We start from the raw sequence: 13,901 nt of genomic DNA, 5'->3' as shown, positions 1-13,901 counted from the left end.
CATGAATTAAAAAAAAAAGTGAAATTAACAGCGAACGTCAACAATTGTCATCATTTTCAAACTTGTCATTGGAAACTAACAAACAGGGACCCGTTTCACAAATCCTTTTTTCAAAGTTCAATGACAAAACCAGTGACAAATCTCCTGATAACCAACCAAAAGCAACGATTGCACTAGCTTATAACAACAACTGTCATTTGTCCCTGATGACAAATTTTGTGATATGGTGCCCAGGTCGCTTTCTTATAGTTATGCAAGAATTGTATTGATTGAGGCTAAAATAGCCTCCTAATGTGAAAAGGCATAGGAGTTCAGGCTTAGTGAAGCTTGATACACGATTGTGTCTCCATTATTATGAATTTACATATACAAAATTGTACCATGTTTAAACAGTCATGTAGTTTTACCATGTAGGTACTAGAAAGTGTTGAGTCCTTTTCAGAATTGGGTGGATCATTATTTTGTTTAGGCAAGCCAAAAACGACATATATAGGAAACAAAACAATTAGGAAAGGAAGTTGTAAAGTAAAAAAATCGAGGTTAATTCAAATGACAGCATCGCAATAAATGCTGAGTTTGTTCGATTGCGCCTCAAACTGTCCCAATATTCAATATATAAATTTAATGAATTTGTTTAACCCTGAATATTTCTATCTATTGCCAAGTAGTATAAATGTGATGGAATGGCAGAAGTGTTTGACTATCAGTATTACTTTAACGTGAATGAATAATTAGTAAAAAATATTAAAAAAAACTTTATGATTCCTGTTCGCCAAAATGTAAAAAGATCATTTTGTATGAAACATTTACTGAATGTCTCACCCCAGAAGAGCTGACACTTTGCAAACTTCACCCCTCTGTACTCAGGTTGGGTATTTTTAAAGCTTGTTTTCGATCAAAAGTTTCAAAATGTTATTTTAACACTTAGTTAATACTTTCGAACTTTTATTCGGGTTTCTAAAACATAATTAAGGCATCATCCAGCCAATGAGGGTGCGGGGTGTCGGGTTTACGTGGTGGATAAGATGTAACATTAAAACCATCGTTTGAGTGGGGTCATCGTCTTCTTTCATATAGTTCCCTTTCCTTATCCCTTACCCCTTTCGCTACTCCATTTTCCATTTTCCGTATTCTTTTCCGGTTTTCCTTTATTTGCCAATCGATGGGGGTGGGCGGCACGTGCCCCCGTGCCTCCTACATTCTTAGGCATTGAGTGCAATGGTCTCGACGGCGGAGCACACTATTTGTAAAAGAATACGTCATGAATGTAGCACGTAATCTTTTATTTCAGTTCAAATGACTTTCGTATTCTGCCAAAAGTGATCATGATGGAATGCATCAAGAACATTATTCTGATTACGATCTCAAAGTCTTGACAACCGACTCCCATTTCGTTAACGAGAGAGTAGGGAGGGGTCGGGAGGTAGGGGGAGTTAGACAGGGACAGACAGACAGACAGACAGAGACATAGACAGAGAGAAAGATTGAAATCGCACCTCCTTAGAGACAATTGAAATGGGGACGCATAATTATGTTGTAACTATTGGGGTTTGTTGGAGTACGTCTGTCCACCCCCATGCGATCTTTTCTTGCCCCAGCCAAATTTGTAGGCGGAAATAGAGGCATGAAAGACCAATGTCTCACCTACACATACACACACACATTCTCACACACACACACCCACACATATGAAATTTTTAATTTGTATTTAAAAATATGAAAGTTGCCCCCTACTTCTGAATCCGTCCTTGATTGTAGAAGCATGGACTTACGCCTTCGTTAATATTTTGCAGTGTTGCCTGCTATTTTGTATGTCATTTTGTTCCTTTATTTGCTTGCTCACTTGTTGAATCCCTTTCGTAAAACCTCTCAGGAGAGGCTCCCACCCCCCCCCTTAATAAAAAATATTCTACCACTGCCTCAGGATCGCAAGGTGACACCAGACTGCATTCACACACGATTTATCATAAGGTCATTCACGGTGATACTTGAACAGGTCAAAAGTGTTACACGTCCCGTGCCCTTGACTTGGTTAAATTCTATCCAGATGGATTGGGGGGAAAAAATATACCTGAAAGAAATCAATCAAGCTTCGTCATATTTTAGGGGAGACCATGGTGTATATTATTATTAATATCAAAACCAGATTACAGTTGGTTTTGTGTATGTGCTACCTACGTCCAGTTGTGTGACGAAAGAATAACCGAAATTTAAGGATTGGAATTTTTGACAGAGCGGCGGTGGGGAGAAAGCGCCACGGGAATGCTCCGAGAAAAAAGAAAGAAAAATGGAGTCGGAAATGGAACACTTCCGGGAAACTAAGAAATGTCAAAAGGGGGATGGGGATAATAGAGAGAGGTATAGGAGGAGGGAAGGGGTGAAACAGGATGTACCTGACAATAGTTGAATTATGGACCCTATATCATGGGTCCATGGTTAAATAGATGTTGTTTATAGGCTCACAAAAGAACATTTCCGTCGTGTGCTATAAGAGAGAAGATGACACATTTAACGCAGGGACGAAGGCAAAGCACATTCTGCCAAGAGAAAAGAATGAGAGAAATATTTGCTGATGTATTTTTCAAACTAGAAGTTAGAAAACAAACAAAAACAAAACAAGCAACAAACAAATGCTGGTTATCAGGAAGGCAGCTTCTGTCAAGTACAAAGTAATTAATGAATGCATAATTAGTCTCTATCGCTTTAATAGATTATTTCATGTGCAATAATGTGGCGGGAGGCATATTTTTAACTCTGAAATATATTTACATGTCATGCATGAAGTAAAAAAATAAAATAAAAAAGAGAAAAGGGCCATTGTAGAAATCTTTGTGAAAGTATATATTCAGGAAGAGAGAGAGAGAGGGGGAGGGAGGGAGGGAGAGAGGGAGAGAGGAGAGAGAGAGAGAGAGAGAGAGGGAGGGAAGGAGAGAGAGAGAGAGAGAGAGAGAGAGAGATACATGAACGCGAAATAAAGAAATCGGAACGTTTCTGAATAAAAAATATGTTATAATCTTAAATAGATTTCAAAAGATAACTCGAAGCATAGCTATAGAGTTAATAGTTTTTATGGGTAGATAAACAATTAAAATTTAGACCTAAACCATTTCACTTTCTCATGCTTTCATAAAGTGCAAAGAAAAATGAAATTTCAAATTGGCAAACAAAAAATAAACTTTTGCGATAGTCAGCAACAGTCTAGCCCATTATATTTTCCTGAGATATTCATGGTATCACAATGAAGAAATTCTTAATATGCTCTTTGAATTTCCTTGCCCCCATTTGTCGTATTTTTCCACCCACCTCGTCTTATTTGTCTCGTATCTCTGTCTCTCTATCTATTTCTCTCTCCTCCATTCTCCCTTTGTATGTCACTCTTTTTCTCTCTCTCATTCTCTCTCTCTCTTTCTCTCTCTCATTCTCCTTCTCTTTCTTTCTCTCTCCCTCTCTATCATCTCTTTTATGAGTCTCATCTCTGTCTCTCTTGCTCTCTCTCTGTCTGCCTCCCCCTCTCCCCGTCTCTTGTATTATAGATCGTGGGAAATAAAGATTGGTGGTAACACGAGACGGACCAAGATGGGAACTCCATCAGACATGACTTTCGCTTCCTATACGTTTCTCTTTAAAAAATCTGTTTAAAATTTCATCTCCTAAAGTGGGTTATACTTCGATGTGAGAAACATGTATGTGTTGACGTTTATTGTACAACGAGCATAATATAGGGGTAACATTTGTTGTCTGTCTTTTTTCGTTTTTTATTGCTGAAAATTATTATTTGAATCTAGAAATTTGTTCTTAATAATAATTATTTTGATCATATCCATTGTAAATAATGTCATGTCCATCAGCAGATGATCATGATATTGGAATGGAGGTAGGGGTGGTTTCCGCTACACCTAAAGTAGGGTTCCACTGCAGCCGCCCCTTAAAATTGGCGAAAACTGAAGCAAATATAAAAATAATGCATTTGAAATGGAAGTAAACAGGGGAACATTATGACGTTTAGAAAGGGAGGACCAATGTAGGAAAAGGACAAGAAGAAAGAGAAAAAGAGCTAGAGAATGACATGAAAGATAGATAGAGAGAGAGAGAGAGAGAGATAGAGAGAGAGGGGGGGGGGGTAGATGAGGTACGACACGCGATCGAAAAGACTTTTGAAAAATCATCTCGAAGGCAATTTCGATGCCTTCTTTAAGCCTATATCCTATATAAATCATATTCAGATTACATAATAGGTCACTGTCATGTTCACACATTGAACAGGTGAACAAAGCAACTGACATTACTACTTTTGGTTAAATTTTCGAAAGGTCGTGTTTACTATTTTGAAGGGAGCTGGATGGAGTGGAGAAAGTGCACAGTAATATGTATGTGCGGAAAAGCAATTGAAAAATCGTCTGTTGAGAGCCATAAGGGCATTCACTACGTATAAAAAGAATTAAAGATCGTCAATACTACTAGGCCAGAAGGGATTAGACCACACAGCGAGGTCACTGACAGGTGGCTATCTCATTAACTCAGCTCTCAACTAACATAAGAAAAAGAGGATCATGGAGGACCAACAGGCACCGATTGGGGAAGTTTTCTAAATTTAGAGGGAGCAAGTAGCTACAAGTAGGAAAGTGGGGCTTTAAAGTTAACGGCCTTCTGGCTCTATACAGACAATATGTCAATGTATGACATGGGTAAAGTCTATTTCAATTCAAAGCGCTGAAAAAAATCGATGTTCAGCGCTCTAGAATCAGGGATAATTGTAGGTATGAATATTAATATTTCAAAGAATCTTAAATTTAGTGAAAACTCCACATAATCCACCTCCAGTCAAACTTTTAGGTGTCCCTTTTTACAAAGAAATTCCATTAAGTGTGCACCGATGCAAAATAGTATCTATTAAAACATTCCCATTTGGGGAGAACTTTGGCCAGAACTGCAAATTTATATTGTTGAAATTATCTAAATTGAAATATTTATCAAATTGAGTTAATATGCCTTTTGTATCACTCGGTTGCAACTATACATGAATCATAGAGCTTACAAATGAGCCTAAATGTGATTTGATTATTGTCATTAGATTTTATTTATTTATTTATTTTTTATTTATTTTATTTTTTTTTGGGGGGGGGGGGAGGTGGGGGTATATTGTTACGAAAATCACATATCTACAAGATTAAAATCATAAGAGTTTGGACGAGGCACTGAGCGATATTATTTGGATGCACCCGGCGTCCTTGGTCAAAACCGAATCATTTCATATAGCACTGGACAAACATGAAAATCATCTTCTACAACTCACGAGACTGCATTTCAACCCCCCCCCCCCCACCCCCCCTCCAACCTGCGCCCCCGCCTACCAAAGCGCTTTTGCTAGGACTGTTCATTTTTTGTTATTGAAGATTTTATATCTTCCAACACGTTACATAATATATTAGATAAGTGTTGGCAGCTATGAACAATGAATTTATTTCATCTCCCACAGTTATCCTTTAAAATTAAAATTAAAATTATGGATGATAATCGAGCTAGAAATGAAGGGTGTAAGCGATTGCGGTACTAAAGTTCTTCATTTCTTTCAACCTCACCTTGTTTCTTATTTTACAGCATTATTTACAAAAAATGGTAAAATTAAATATCTATTAAGATGTAAATTGCCATCGTTACAGACAGATAATAGATGAACAGGGAAAGAGACAGACATATAAATTGGAGAGCTTGGCAGGTATATGTAACGACGGATCACCGCTTCAATTCTCCCAAGTCGTAGAAGTCCAGCGATATCGGCGTTAGGCCACGCCCACCTTATAAACGCGAATTCAACATCCAGCGAAGTTGCATTACACCAGCGCTGCCCTGCCAAATTTTACGTGTGAGGCGTATGGTAGCTCAGGAAGTTCTCTGTGCGATTCTGTTCAGCAATTGAAGAGCCCTGATGCCTCGCTAACCGGCCAGTAGCGCTCGGTTTGAATGCTAATATTCGTTAGGCCCGTGCAGGCCATACCACATAGACTCACAAAATAGATTATACAATCTTTGTATAGCTAATATATTTTGTAAAAGCAGTCCGACATCGGTTTTTATAAACTTTCATCGTCATCAATGACTTGGTTGTCGAGAGGCTGAGCGTCTGTCGCACGGGGACTTTGCCCGGGAAGTTTGTTCGAATTTGACGCAGAAGACGCCCGAAGCGGGTGCAATATTCCTGTGAAAATGTTATATTTTAGTTCGTCATTACGGAGTCTATGGAGGTGGTAAGTACATCATTTCATTTCGTGAATAGATTTGTATGATTTTGATTATTATCTCTTTATTTGCATGAAAATTAGTTGGAAATATGTATCATCAGAATCGTGAGTTTTGGCATGAACGTTCGGAGGATTTGTTGCTGTTGTTATGACCTGCGAGTTGGGGGTTCAAAAATGAACAATTCGGCTTTGCTTTCTCTAAGTGGACGTCGACGTAATTCCAGAGAATATGTATTTGTTGAGTGATGATTATTATTTGATATGAAAGATATGTTCAGAATGATAATGATGCCACTTCTTTATAAACCTGATGATTGAAGATGAGTAGAATTTCAATCCAGATCCAGCTCAGCTCCGCCGACTCCAAATCAATATAGTTAGAGTGCTGGACCTGGAAGGTGGGTGAAAACATGAAACGGGGAAACTAGAATATTCCTGTCATACTTTCAGGAGGTTGGCATCATAATAATAGAAAAGATGGAGGTGTAAAAATTAGTCACAATTACAAAAAAATGTTGCAAAAATTTGAGGTAATGGCAAGTGAATTGACCAAAATAAAATGTCATCATGTTCATTTGAATTGAATTGAATGAAAAGTGAGAAGCATCAAACTTTTTTTTTCCACTTCTTTTCGCCAACAGGTCGGTGTTGGTGATATTTCTCCTAGTTATTGTTCAATCTAGTAAAGCGCAAGAGGTAAGATCCTATTTTTTTATTTAAAAAAAAATGCCTGAAAATATGTGCCTAAATGCATGTGTGTGTCGATTTGGATGGAGAGATGTGCAGATTATGTACAACGCAGAAAGTGGTCTGAATTTAGACTACAGGCGCTTATAAGCCCCGCCTCCATGTGGGAAATGAATAATTAAATATGTTAATTTAGGTCGTTGTCAAGAGGATGGACAGAAATGGCAGCTATATCCAGGGAGGGATATGAATTATTCAGTAGGGAGTGCTTGGGTAACGCCCATACACCAGCTGATTCACGCGAAGGGGACGGCTTTTCTATGGATTGTGTGCAATATCTCTGCCAACCGTTTTCATCCTGTAATTGATTGATTTTACAGGAGGAATGTAAGAAATTGTGATTGAAACTATTTTGAAAGACCTCAGCCTACTTGTTACATCTGGAATTAATGCAGACTTCCTTCATTAAACCAGACCTCCTTCATCAAACCTAAAAACTCTCTTCAATTATTTTTGTTAAATCAATTCTAAACTAATTTTGTTCAAATAAGCTATTCACACAATCATCGATATTGTACATATGTTTGAGGAGTTATTAGTCTAATAATAAACTCCTTGGTACTATGATGACAATGATGATGATGATAATAATAATAATAATAATGATGATAAACAATTATTATTATTATTATTATTATTGTTGTTATTACTATTATAAATGTTGTTGTTGTTGTTACTGTTGGTGGTGGTTGTGTTATGTTCTTCACATTATTATTGATGTGATTGTGGCATGTTTTGAAAATAAAAAATAAAAATGGAATCCACTATGGAGGCAATGTGGGGGTGAAATTGCCTTTATGCCCTGTATATTTGAGAACTGGAGTGGGACCTTCATTACTTCTATTACTTAAAAGAAGACACAGGCAGTACTTGAACTTTGAAGAAGAAGAAGAGGAGGAAGAAGAAGTAGTAGTTGATTTTTAATGAGTGCAGGAAATCCAATTTGATCCTGTGTTACTGCCCCTTGTCCTTCTGATAACAGAAGGTTATTCACCAAAGTGTTCATGTCCTGTCCTTGGCACACATGAATGAAGATTAGGATTAAAGTACCAGCAGTATTTGGCTGGAGGTGGCTACTTGTGAATCAGACCCTTTGTTCTTAGTCATTCGTTAACAGTCCGGTCATTAGCACAACTTCCCTTCTAATTCCAAGCTCCAGGTTCAGCTCATAAAATGAAATGACAGATTACCATTAAAAGGTGCTAGCCAGGCAAATTAATGACAAATTCTTTGATACACACATTAAAGATAAACTCCAGTACTGGTAATGCGATTGCACTGTGAAAGAAAATGTGTGGAATGGATCAGAAACAGTTGATCATGTAGCATGACAGTATTGGTGTGCACTGCAAGGTTCTGGAGTCATCAAAATCATAATAAATTTGGCCGAGTCTTGGTAACGTAATAAGCACTGTACACAGAAAGCTCTATATGGGACAACACACATGGTGTCGGGGCTTGAAATGGTTTTATTTAGCTCATGGCTGCAGCAGTTTTTCTTTGGAGGGGGAGGGGTTGCAATCTTGTATGTGAACAATACCTAAGCAGAAGATTATTTGTTTAATGTTGTCATGTGTCATTTATGATAATAAAAGAATAAAGATCAATAAACCCACTTTCTACCTCAAGTTTAGGAATGATTCTATTAATTGGCAACCATTTCCTCTACCACAAAGCCACATGCAAGTTTCCTTTTTTAAATTCTTTTTCTCTATCTCATTTTGTGTAATGTGAGTCAGAACATTGAACAAATCAAGGAAGTGCAATGTAATGCTGCCATTACAATACACAGCAAGAATGAAATGCTTGAATGGTCTACAAAAACAAAAACTTTTCTGTTTAAAGTAACTGAAAAGCAAAGTGTCACTACCCCAGGATTTTGGCCTTGTTGGCAGTACCCTGTCAAATGTAGAGGTCAGAAGTTTAATTCCTAATTAAACAGAATTATCCACCTGTGCAAAATGTTAATTTAGGAGGATTAAGGATTTAGTTGCCTGTACAATAGATGCAGATCCAGGATTTTTTGTGAGTTTAGGGACTGGGGAGGGGGGGGGGGGGAGGCTGAAAAAGTCCTAGAGGAGCTAAACCGTCCTTTTCCCCTCTCAATTTCCATGGATGTGCAAAAAAAAATTCTCCCTTACTTCTGCAACCTCATCTACCTCTATTTACGGTATGCCATTTACTCATGCAAAAAGTATGGATGATTGCACATAGCATAGCATAGCATGAAAGTAAATAGGACACATGAATAGCCTAGCCCTAGATAAATTTCCTTTTTTGCGTTTCCTGCACAGCTAATAAAAAGCTTACATCTGCCTTGAACTCTTGCATGGATTTAACTGTGGTATCCATGTAAAAGTTTCATAGCTTATTGTTGAACGTTTTGTTGCGATTGGATGGCAAATTTACTCTATTCAGACAGATAAAACAATGAATTCAGTTCATTTCAATGTGATATTGCTTGTTAATTACTAAAAGGGAAACGTTATGTTTTATGATGTGATACAACTTTTTCAAGCCTAAAATATGTACACGACTTCTAAGTTCTATGGAGTAAAATAAGAACATCCTTCAGCTTTTCTTTTTATGGCTGGTTTAGAATTTTTAATGAAATTTAAATGAAAACTTCTTAGTACAATTTCACACATAATGATAACAATACCCGGTATATTATTTTGATCCGGTTTCAAGATTCCATCACGATTTCATGTTTTCAAATTGTTGCAACTTTCAAAGAGGACATGGTAGGACACCTTTAAGACAGGGTGTAATTGTTGAATGGAACTTATGAGTTGACTCCCACCTGTCCTGCTAATTACCAAGTGACTAACAGACCACTCACTAATTGGTCAGCTTAAATCTAATCCATGAGAACCTCTGCTTTGGTAGCCAGTTTGTCTTATTTGCTATAGCTCATGAATAAACATAAGTAAAGAGGGTTGGCAGTTCCAAACAGTTGCTACTTTGGGAAACTGTTCCTTACACTCCTTGCTTTCTTTGTGCAACAATCAGATCAAATTAAACTTTATTAAAAAAACACACACACAGGAATTCTATCTAGCCCTATATTAGGCTATATGTAGGTCTATTTGGTCAGTAAGGAAGGGATTATAAAGTAGTGGGCCAAGGTAAAAACCGTAGACCTGAAATAATAAGGAGCCCCAAATATCCATAAGTTTCCATGGTTAGTATATAAGGTTACATTCTTGTATACATTCAATCATCAGTTGGATTTCAATTCAAAAGTAGCTTCGCTCTGCTTCATGCTCCTGACCCGTAAAGAAGAGACTATATTCTCCAATTTCATTACCACTGCCACCAGCTATAGCTCCCTCCCTAGTAAAACAATGAATGTCAAGACCAAAAGTTCCCCTGCAGAGAGAAATTTAGCGAGAGACACCCACAAACCGCAAGACAGTAAAACCACAGAGATCTTGTAGAAAAGATAGTCTGCCATGATCTCCCCTTGTGATAGTGCTTTATCCTAGCCAAGTTATGATTTGCAAATATGAAAGGTTAGGGCAATCAAACTTCAAAGGAAAGTAAACTTTTATTTTTCTTCAGAATTTAAAGTAATCATCCCAAATATGAGGGTTCCCTTTAGCTGGAAACACAAACCTCTAACGATGTAACATGATTTCAGTCAAAATCGTTATTTCAATACAAAATTGTTCATATATCCCCTTATTTGTATGTCCAACTCATTTTCAAATAGCTACCACATATGTAGGACTGCAGTTTCTCATGTCAAGCATACTGTACATAGCAACATCACAAATGCAAAAAGTCTTGTAGTTTCTCATTTCAAACATAGCCCATCGCATGAAATCAAGCGAAAGTGCAGTAAGTATTAACTCCCTGTTTTTTGCCTGATCTAATCTCCACATATCCGCACATGGTGAACTCTGTCCTCTCGTCCTCCAGGTAATAGAATCTGACATGGCAGAGGTCAGGGGTCACATTCTTCAGTAAGAGCTCCATTAGGGCGTGTCCCCTGTCACAAGCCAGTGTCTGAGCCTGGCTTGACAGTCCGTATAACCCCTTGATATAACCCCTCAAGATCCATAGATTGATGTATAACAAGTGTGCAATAGATTGAGCAGAGAAACTTGAGGAATTGGGGAGTTTCAAGCTCAAAACTAAGCCTAAAACAGGAAGTTTCCAATATAACTTTTTGGATATTAGTTATGCCATATTTATGGGTTTCTACAGGAGACCATATTTTCATAGATTATCATGGAGTTTGAGTCCACTTTGTCATTCCATGACCAAAAAATGATGATCAGACTTTTTGCTTAAGTTCAAGGCCCTTTGTCAATAATATCTGACCCTTCTTTACCCATGGTCCAATACTGTTTTCACACTGGCAATATTTTGCTTAACCCCGTACTATAGGTGGGGTTAAGGGGGGGGGGGGAGGTCTTAGCCCCACCTATATAGTACGGGTTAAGCCTATTCCATTTTCTGTTCAGACTGGCTTTTACCAAAGTGGGCTAAAGTTGGCTAACCCCACCTATACTGTTTTCACACTGGCAATATTTTGCTTAACCCCGTACTATAGGTGGGGTTAAGGGGGGGGGGGGGGTCTTATCCCCACCTATAAGACGGGGTTAAGCCTATTCCACTTTCTGTTCAGACTGGTTTTTACCAAAGTGGGCTAAAGTTGGCTAACCCCACCTATAGTACGGGGTTAACTAACCCTGCAAAATAGCAGGGCTAACTTCGCAATTGTGGTGCTAACTCCTGCTAACACCGCAATTGCGGTCCCAAGCAAATGAATGAGAACAGAAACGAAAAATAGTCCGGTACTACGCAATGGAGGGTATCGCAGCTGGCCAAATGCGAAGTATGTCCAGTCATAACATTCACGATATCCGGGGTTAACGAATTGCAGTGAGAACAGCATGAATTTTCTTATTCCGGAATAGGCGCTACTACGGGACTAAAAACAGCGTGTGTGAAAAGCCAAAAAAAATAGTCCGGGGTTAAGGATAGTACGGGGCTAAGCAAAGTACGGGGTTAAGCAAAACCAGTGTGAAAAGAGTATAAGTGTTTATTATCCAGTGATGCCCATTTGTTTATCAAAGAACAACATTGTTCAAATCTTAAAGGTAGTGTATCCCTTTTGCAGCCAAAATCAAATTCTGTAGAACTTTGCAGGAATTATGAATATGCCACATATGTCCTATCTGTGAAATTTGAATGGTAGCAGTGTCCTAGTTTTCAAATTATGCAAGGGAACCTGTTTACTTTCTAGACTTCACTGTCAGACATTATTGAGTGACTGACTGACTTCTTTTTTTCTTTGGTAATAACTTGCTAAAGCCAGGGTAATAATCGGGTAGCGCCTGACAGAACCTTCAGAATTATCATCTTTTTTTAGCCACAAGGGGGTTAACTCATTTTACACAGAGTTAATTCCCTTCTGGCTCTAAGCGGACGACATCTTTGATGATTTGCACAAATTCCATAAAGGATTTCACAAATTCACTATCCTGTCCAATGGTTTTGAATCCTTTATTTGATTCCATAGACCTGACAGTAGCTGTTAGTATAAATGACTGTGAATTCGAAACCTGAAAGTCGTCTGCAGATTAAAGAGAAGGTTGAGTAATGGTAAAAAAAAGAAAATTATTTCTCACAGAATCAAACGAAACTTACACTGAATGTTCAAGATTACAAATAAATGACATGTGCCAAACAATTTTGGAAGAAAATGTATACTGGCTGAGTAATGAGCATAGAAAGACAAGGAATCAAGGTAGTACCAACCCCGACACCATGCGTGTTGTCCCATACATAGCTTTCTGTGTATGTGCTTGTTACTTTACCAAGACTCGGTCAAATTTATCATGATTTTGATGACTCCAGAACCTTGCAGTGCACACCAATACTTACATGCTACATGATCAACTGTTTCTGATCCTTTCCACACCTTTTCTTTCACAATGCAATCGCATTACCAGTACTAAAGTTTATCTTTAAGTGCATAGTGCTGTAACCTTTCGATATCATCATCATCATCTCCTCCCCCTCCACCAGATTTCCTCTAAAATTGAATTTACATTGGGAAAGCTGCATCAACGAGACTGTATTATCTCCATGAACCGTTTGGAGTTGGTATTCTGAGCTTCTGTGACAAAACACTGAATTTCTGTTCGTCAGTTGTTTTAGTCAGTCTATCTTACTACCTATATATGTTTATCCGTCTGAAAGTCTGTCGATGGTATGCTCTATAGTTTTTCTGGCTGTCTATTTCCTGGCAGTCTTTCTGTCCATTTGTTTGATAACCAGATAACGATTTTGTAGTAAAAAGGCATATCATATTAATTAACAAGTAAGAAGTGCTAATGAGGCCCACAGGGGAAGGAGGCCCATAGCGGAAGGAGACCCCCTCACATATCCTTGTTCACCTCTCGCCTTTGGCTATGTGGTAGGTCTATGGTCAAACCATGGACAAACAGGCCCTTTTTTAAATGATGAAGGCAATCACTCTAGCCATAAATTCCAATTTGCCCGATCACAGTATCAGCGGGCAAGCACCAACAGTTAAGAACATTAAGCACCCCTCCCCTGCATTCTCCTTCTGATCTCAAAAAAAGAAATTGACCTAAGATTTAATAGTACAAACATATAAGTACCACTGTATGAACATGCCTTTATAATACAATGAATCTCCTTGAGAGGTCCATGATGATGCTTAGGTCGAAAGAAAATGAGCTTCAATTTTGCTCCCATAAGTAATGAACCATAAAACTTGCTTGAAACTTCAATTAAGATGACTTTGTTCCTATCAGATATACTCAGTGTACTTGTTAATTTGCAGGGCCATATTTCTATCATTTTACAAGATCAACTGTATCACCTCTGTAATAGGAACTTTGCTTTACCATATAATCAGAAAGGTATAGCCTT

General features: G+C 38.0%; 1 protein-coding gene across 1 annotated transcript in view; it reads left to right on the top strand.

The window, feature by feature from the left end:
- The first annotated feature begins 5,870 nt into the window (after positions 1-5,870).
- The window catches only part of COLP4alpha (alpha2(IV)-like collagen), a 74,162-nt gene continuing 66,131 nt past the window's right edge, over positions 5,871-13,901 (top strand). The window contains 2 exon segments of the mRNA NM_214511.1: positions 5,871-6,245; positions 6,881-6,935. Of these exon segments, the coding sequence (NP_999676.1) occupies positions 6,205-6,245; positions 6,881-6,935 (96 nt within the window). The 5' untranslated portion in view covers positions 5,871-6,204.

Source organism: Strongylocentrotus purpuratus, unplaced genomic scaffold (genome assembly GCF_000002235.5).
Source record: "Strongylocentrotus purpuratus isolate Spur 01 unplaced genomic scaffold, Spur_5.0 spur5_scaffold_12, whole genome shotgun sequence".
NCBI classification, from domain to species: Eukaryota; Metazoa; Echinodermata; class Echinoidea; order Camarodonta; family Strongylocentrotidae; genus Strongylocentrotus; species Strongylocentrotus purpuratus.
Note: the sequence above shows the minus strand (reverse complement) of the source record. Positions and strands in the feature narration are given on the sequence as shown.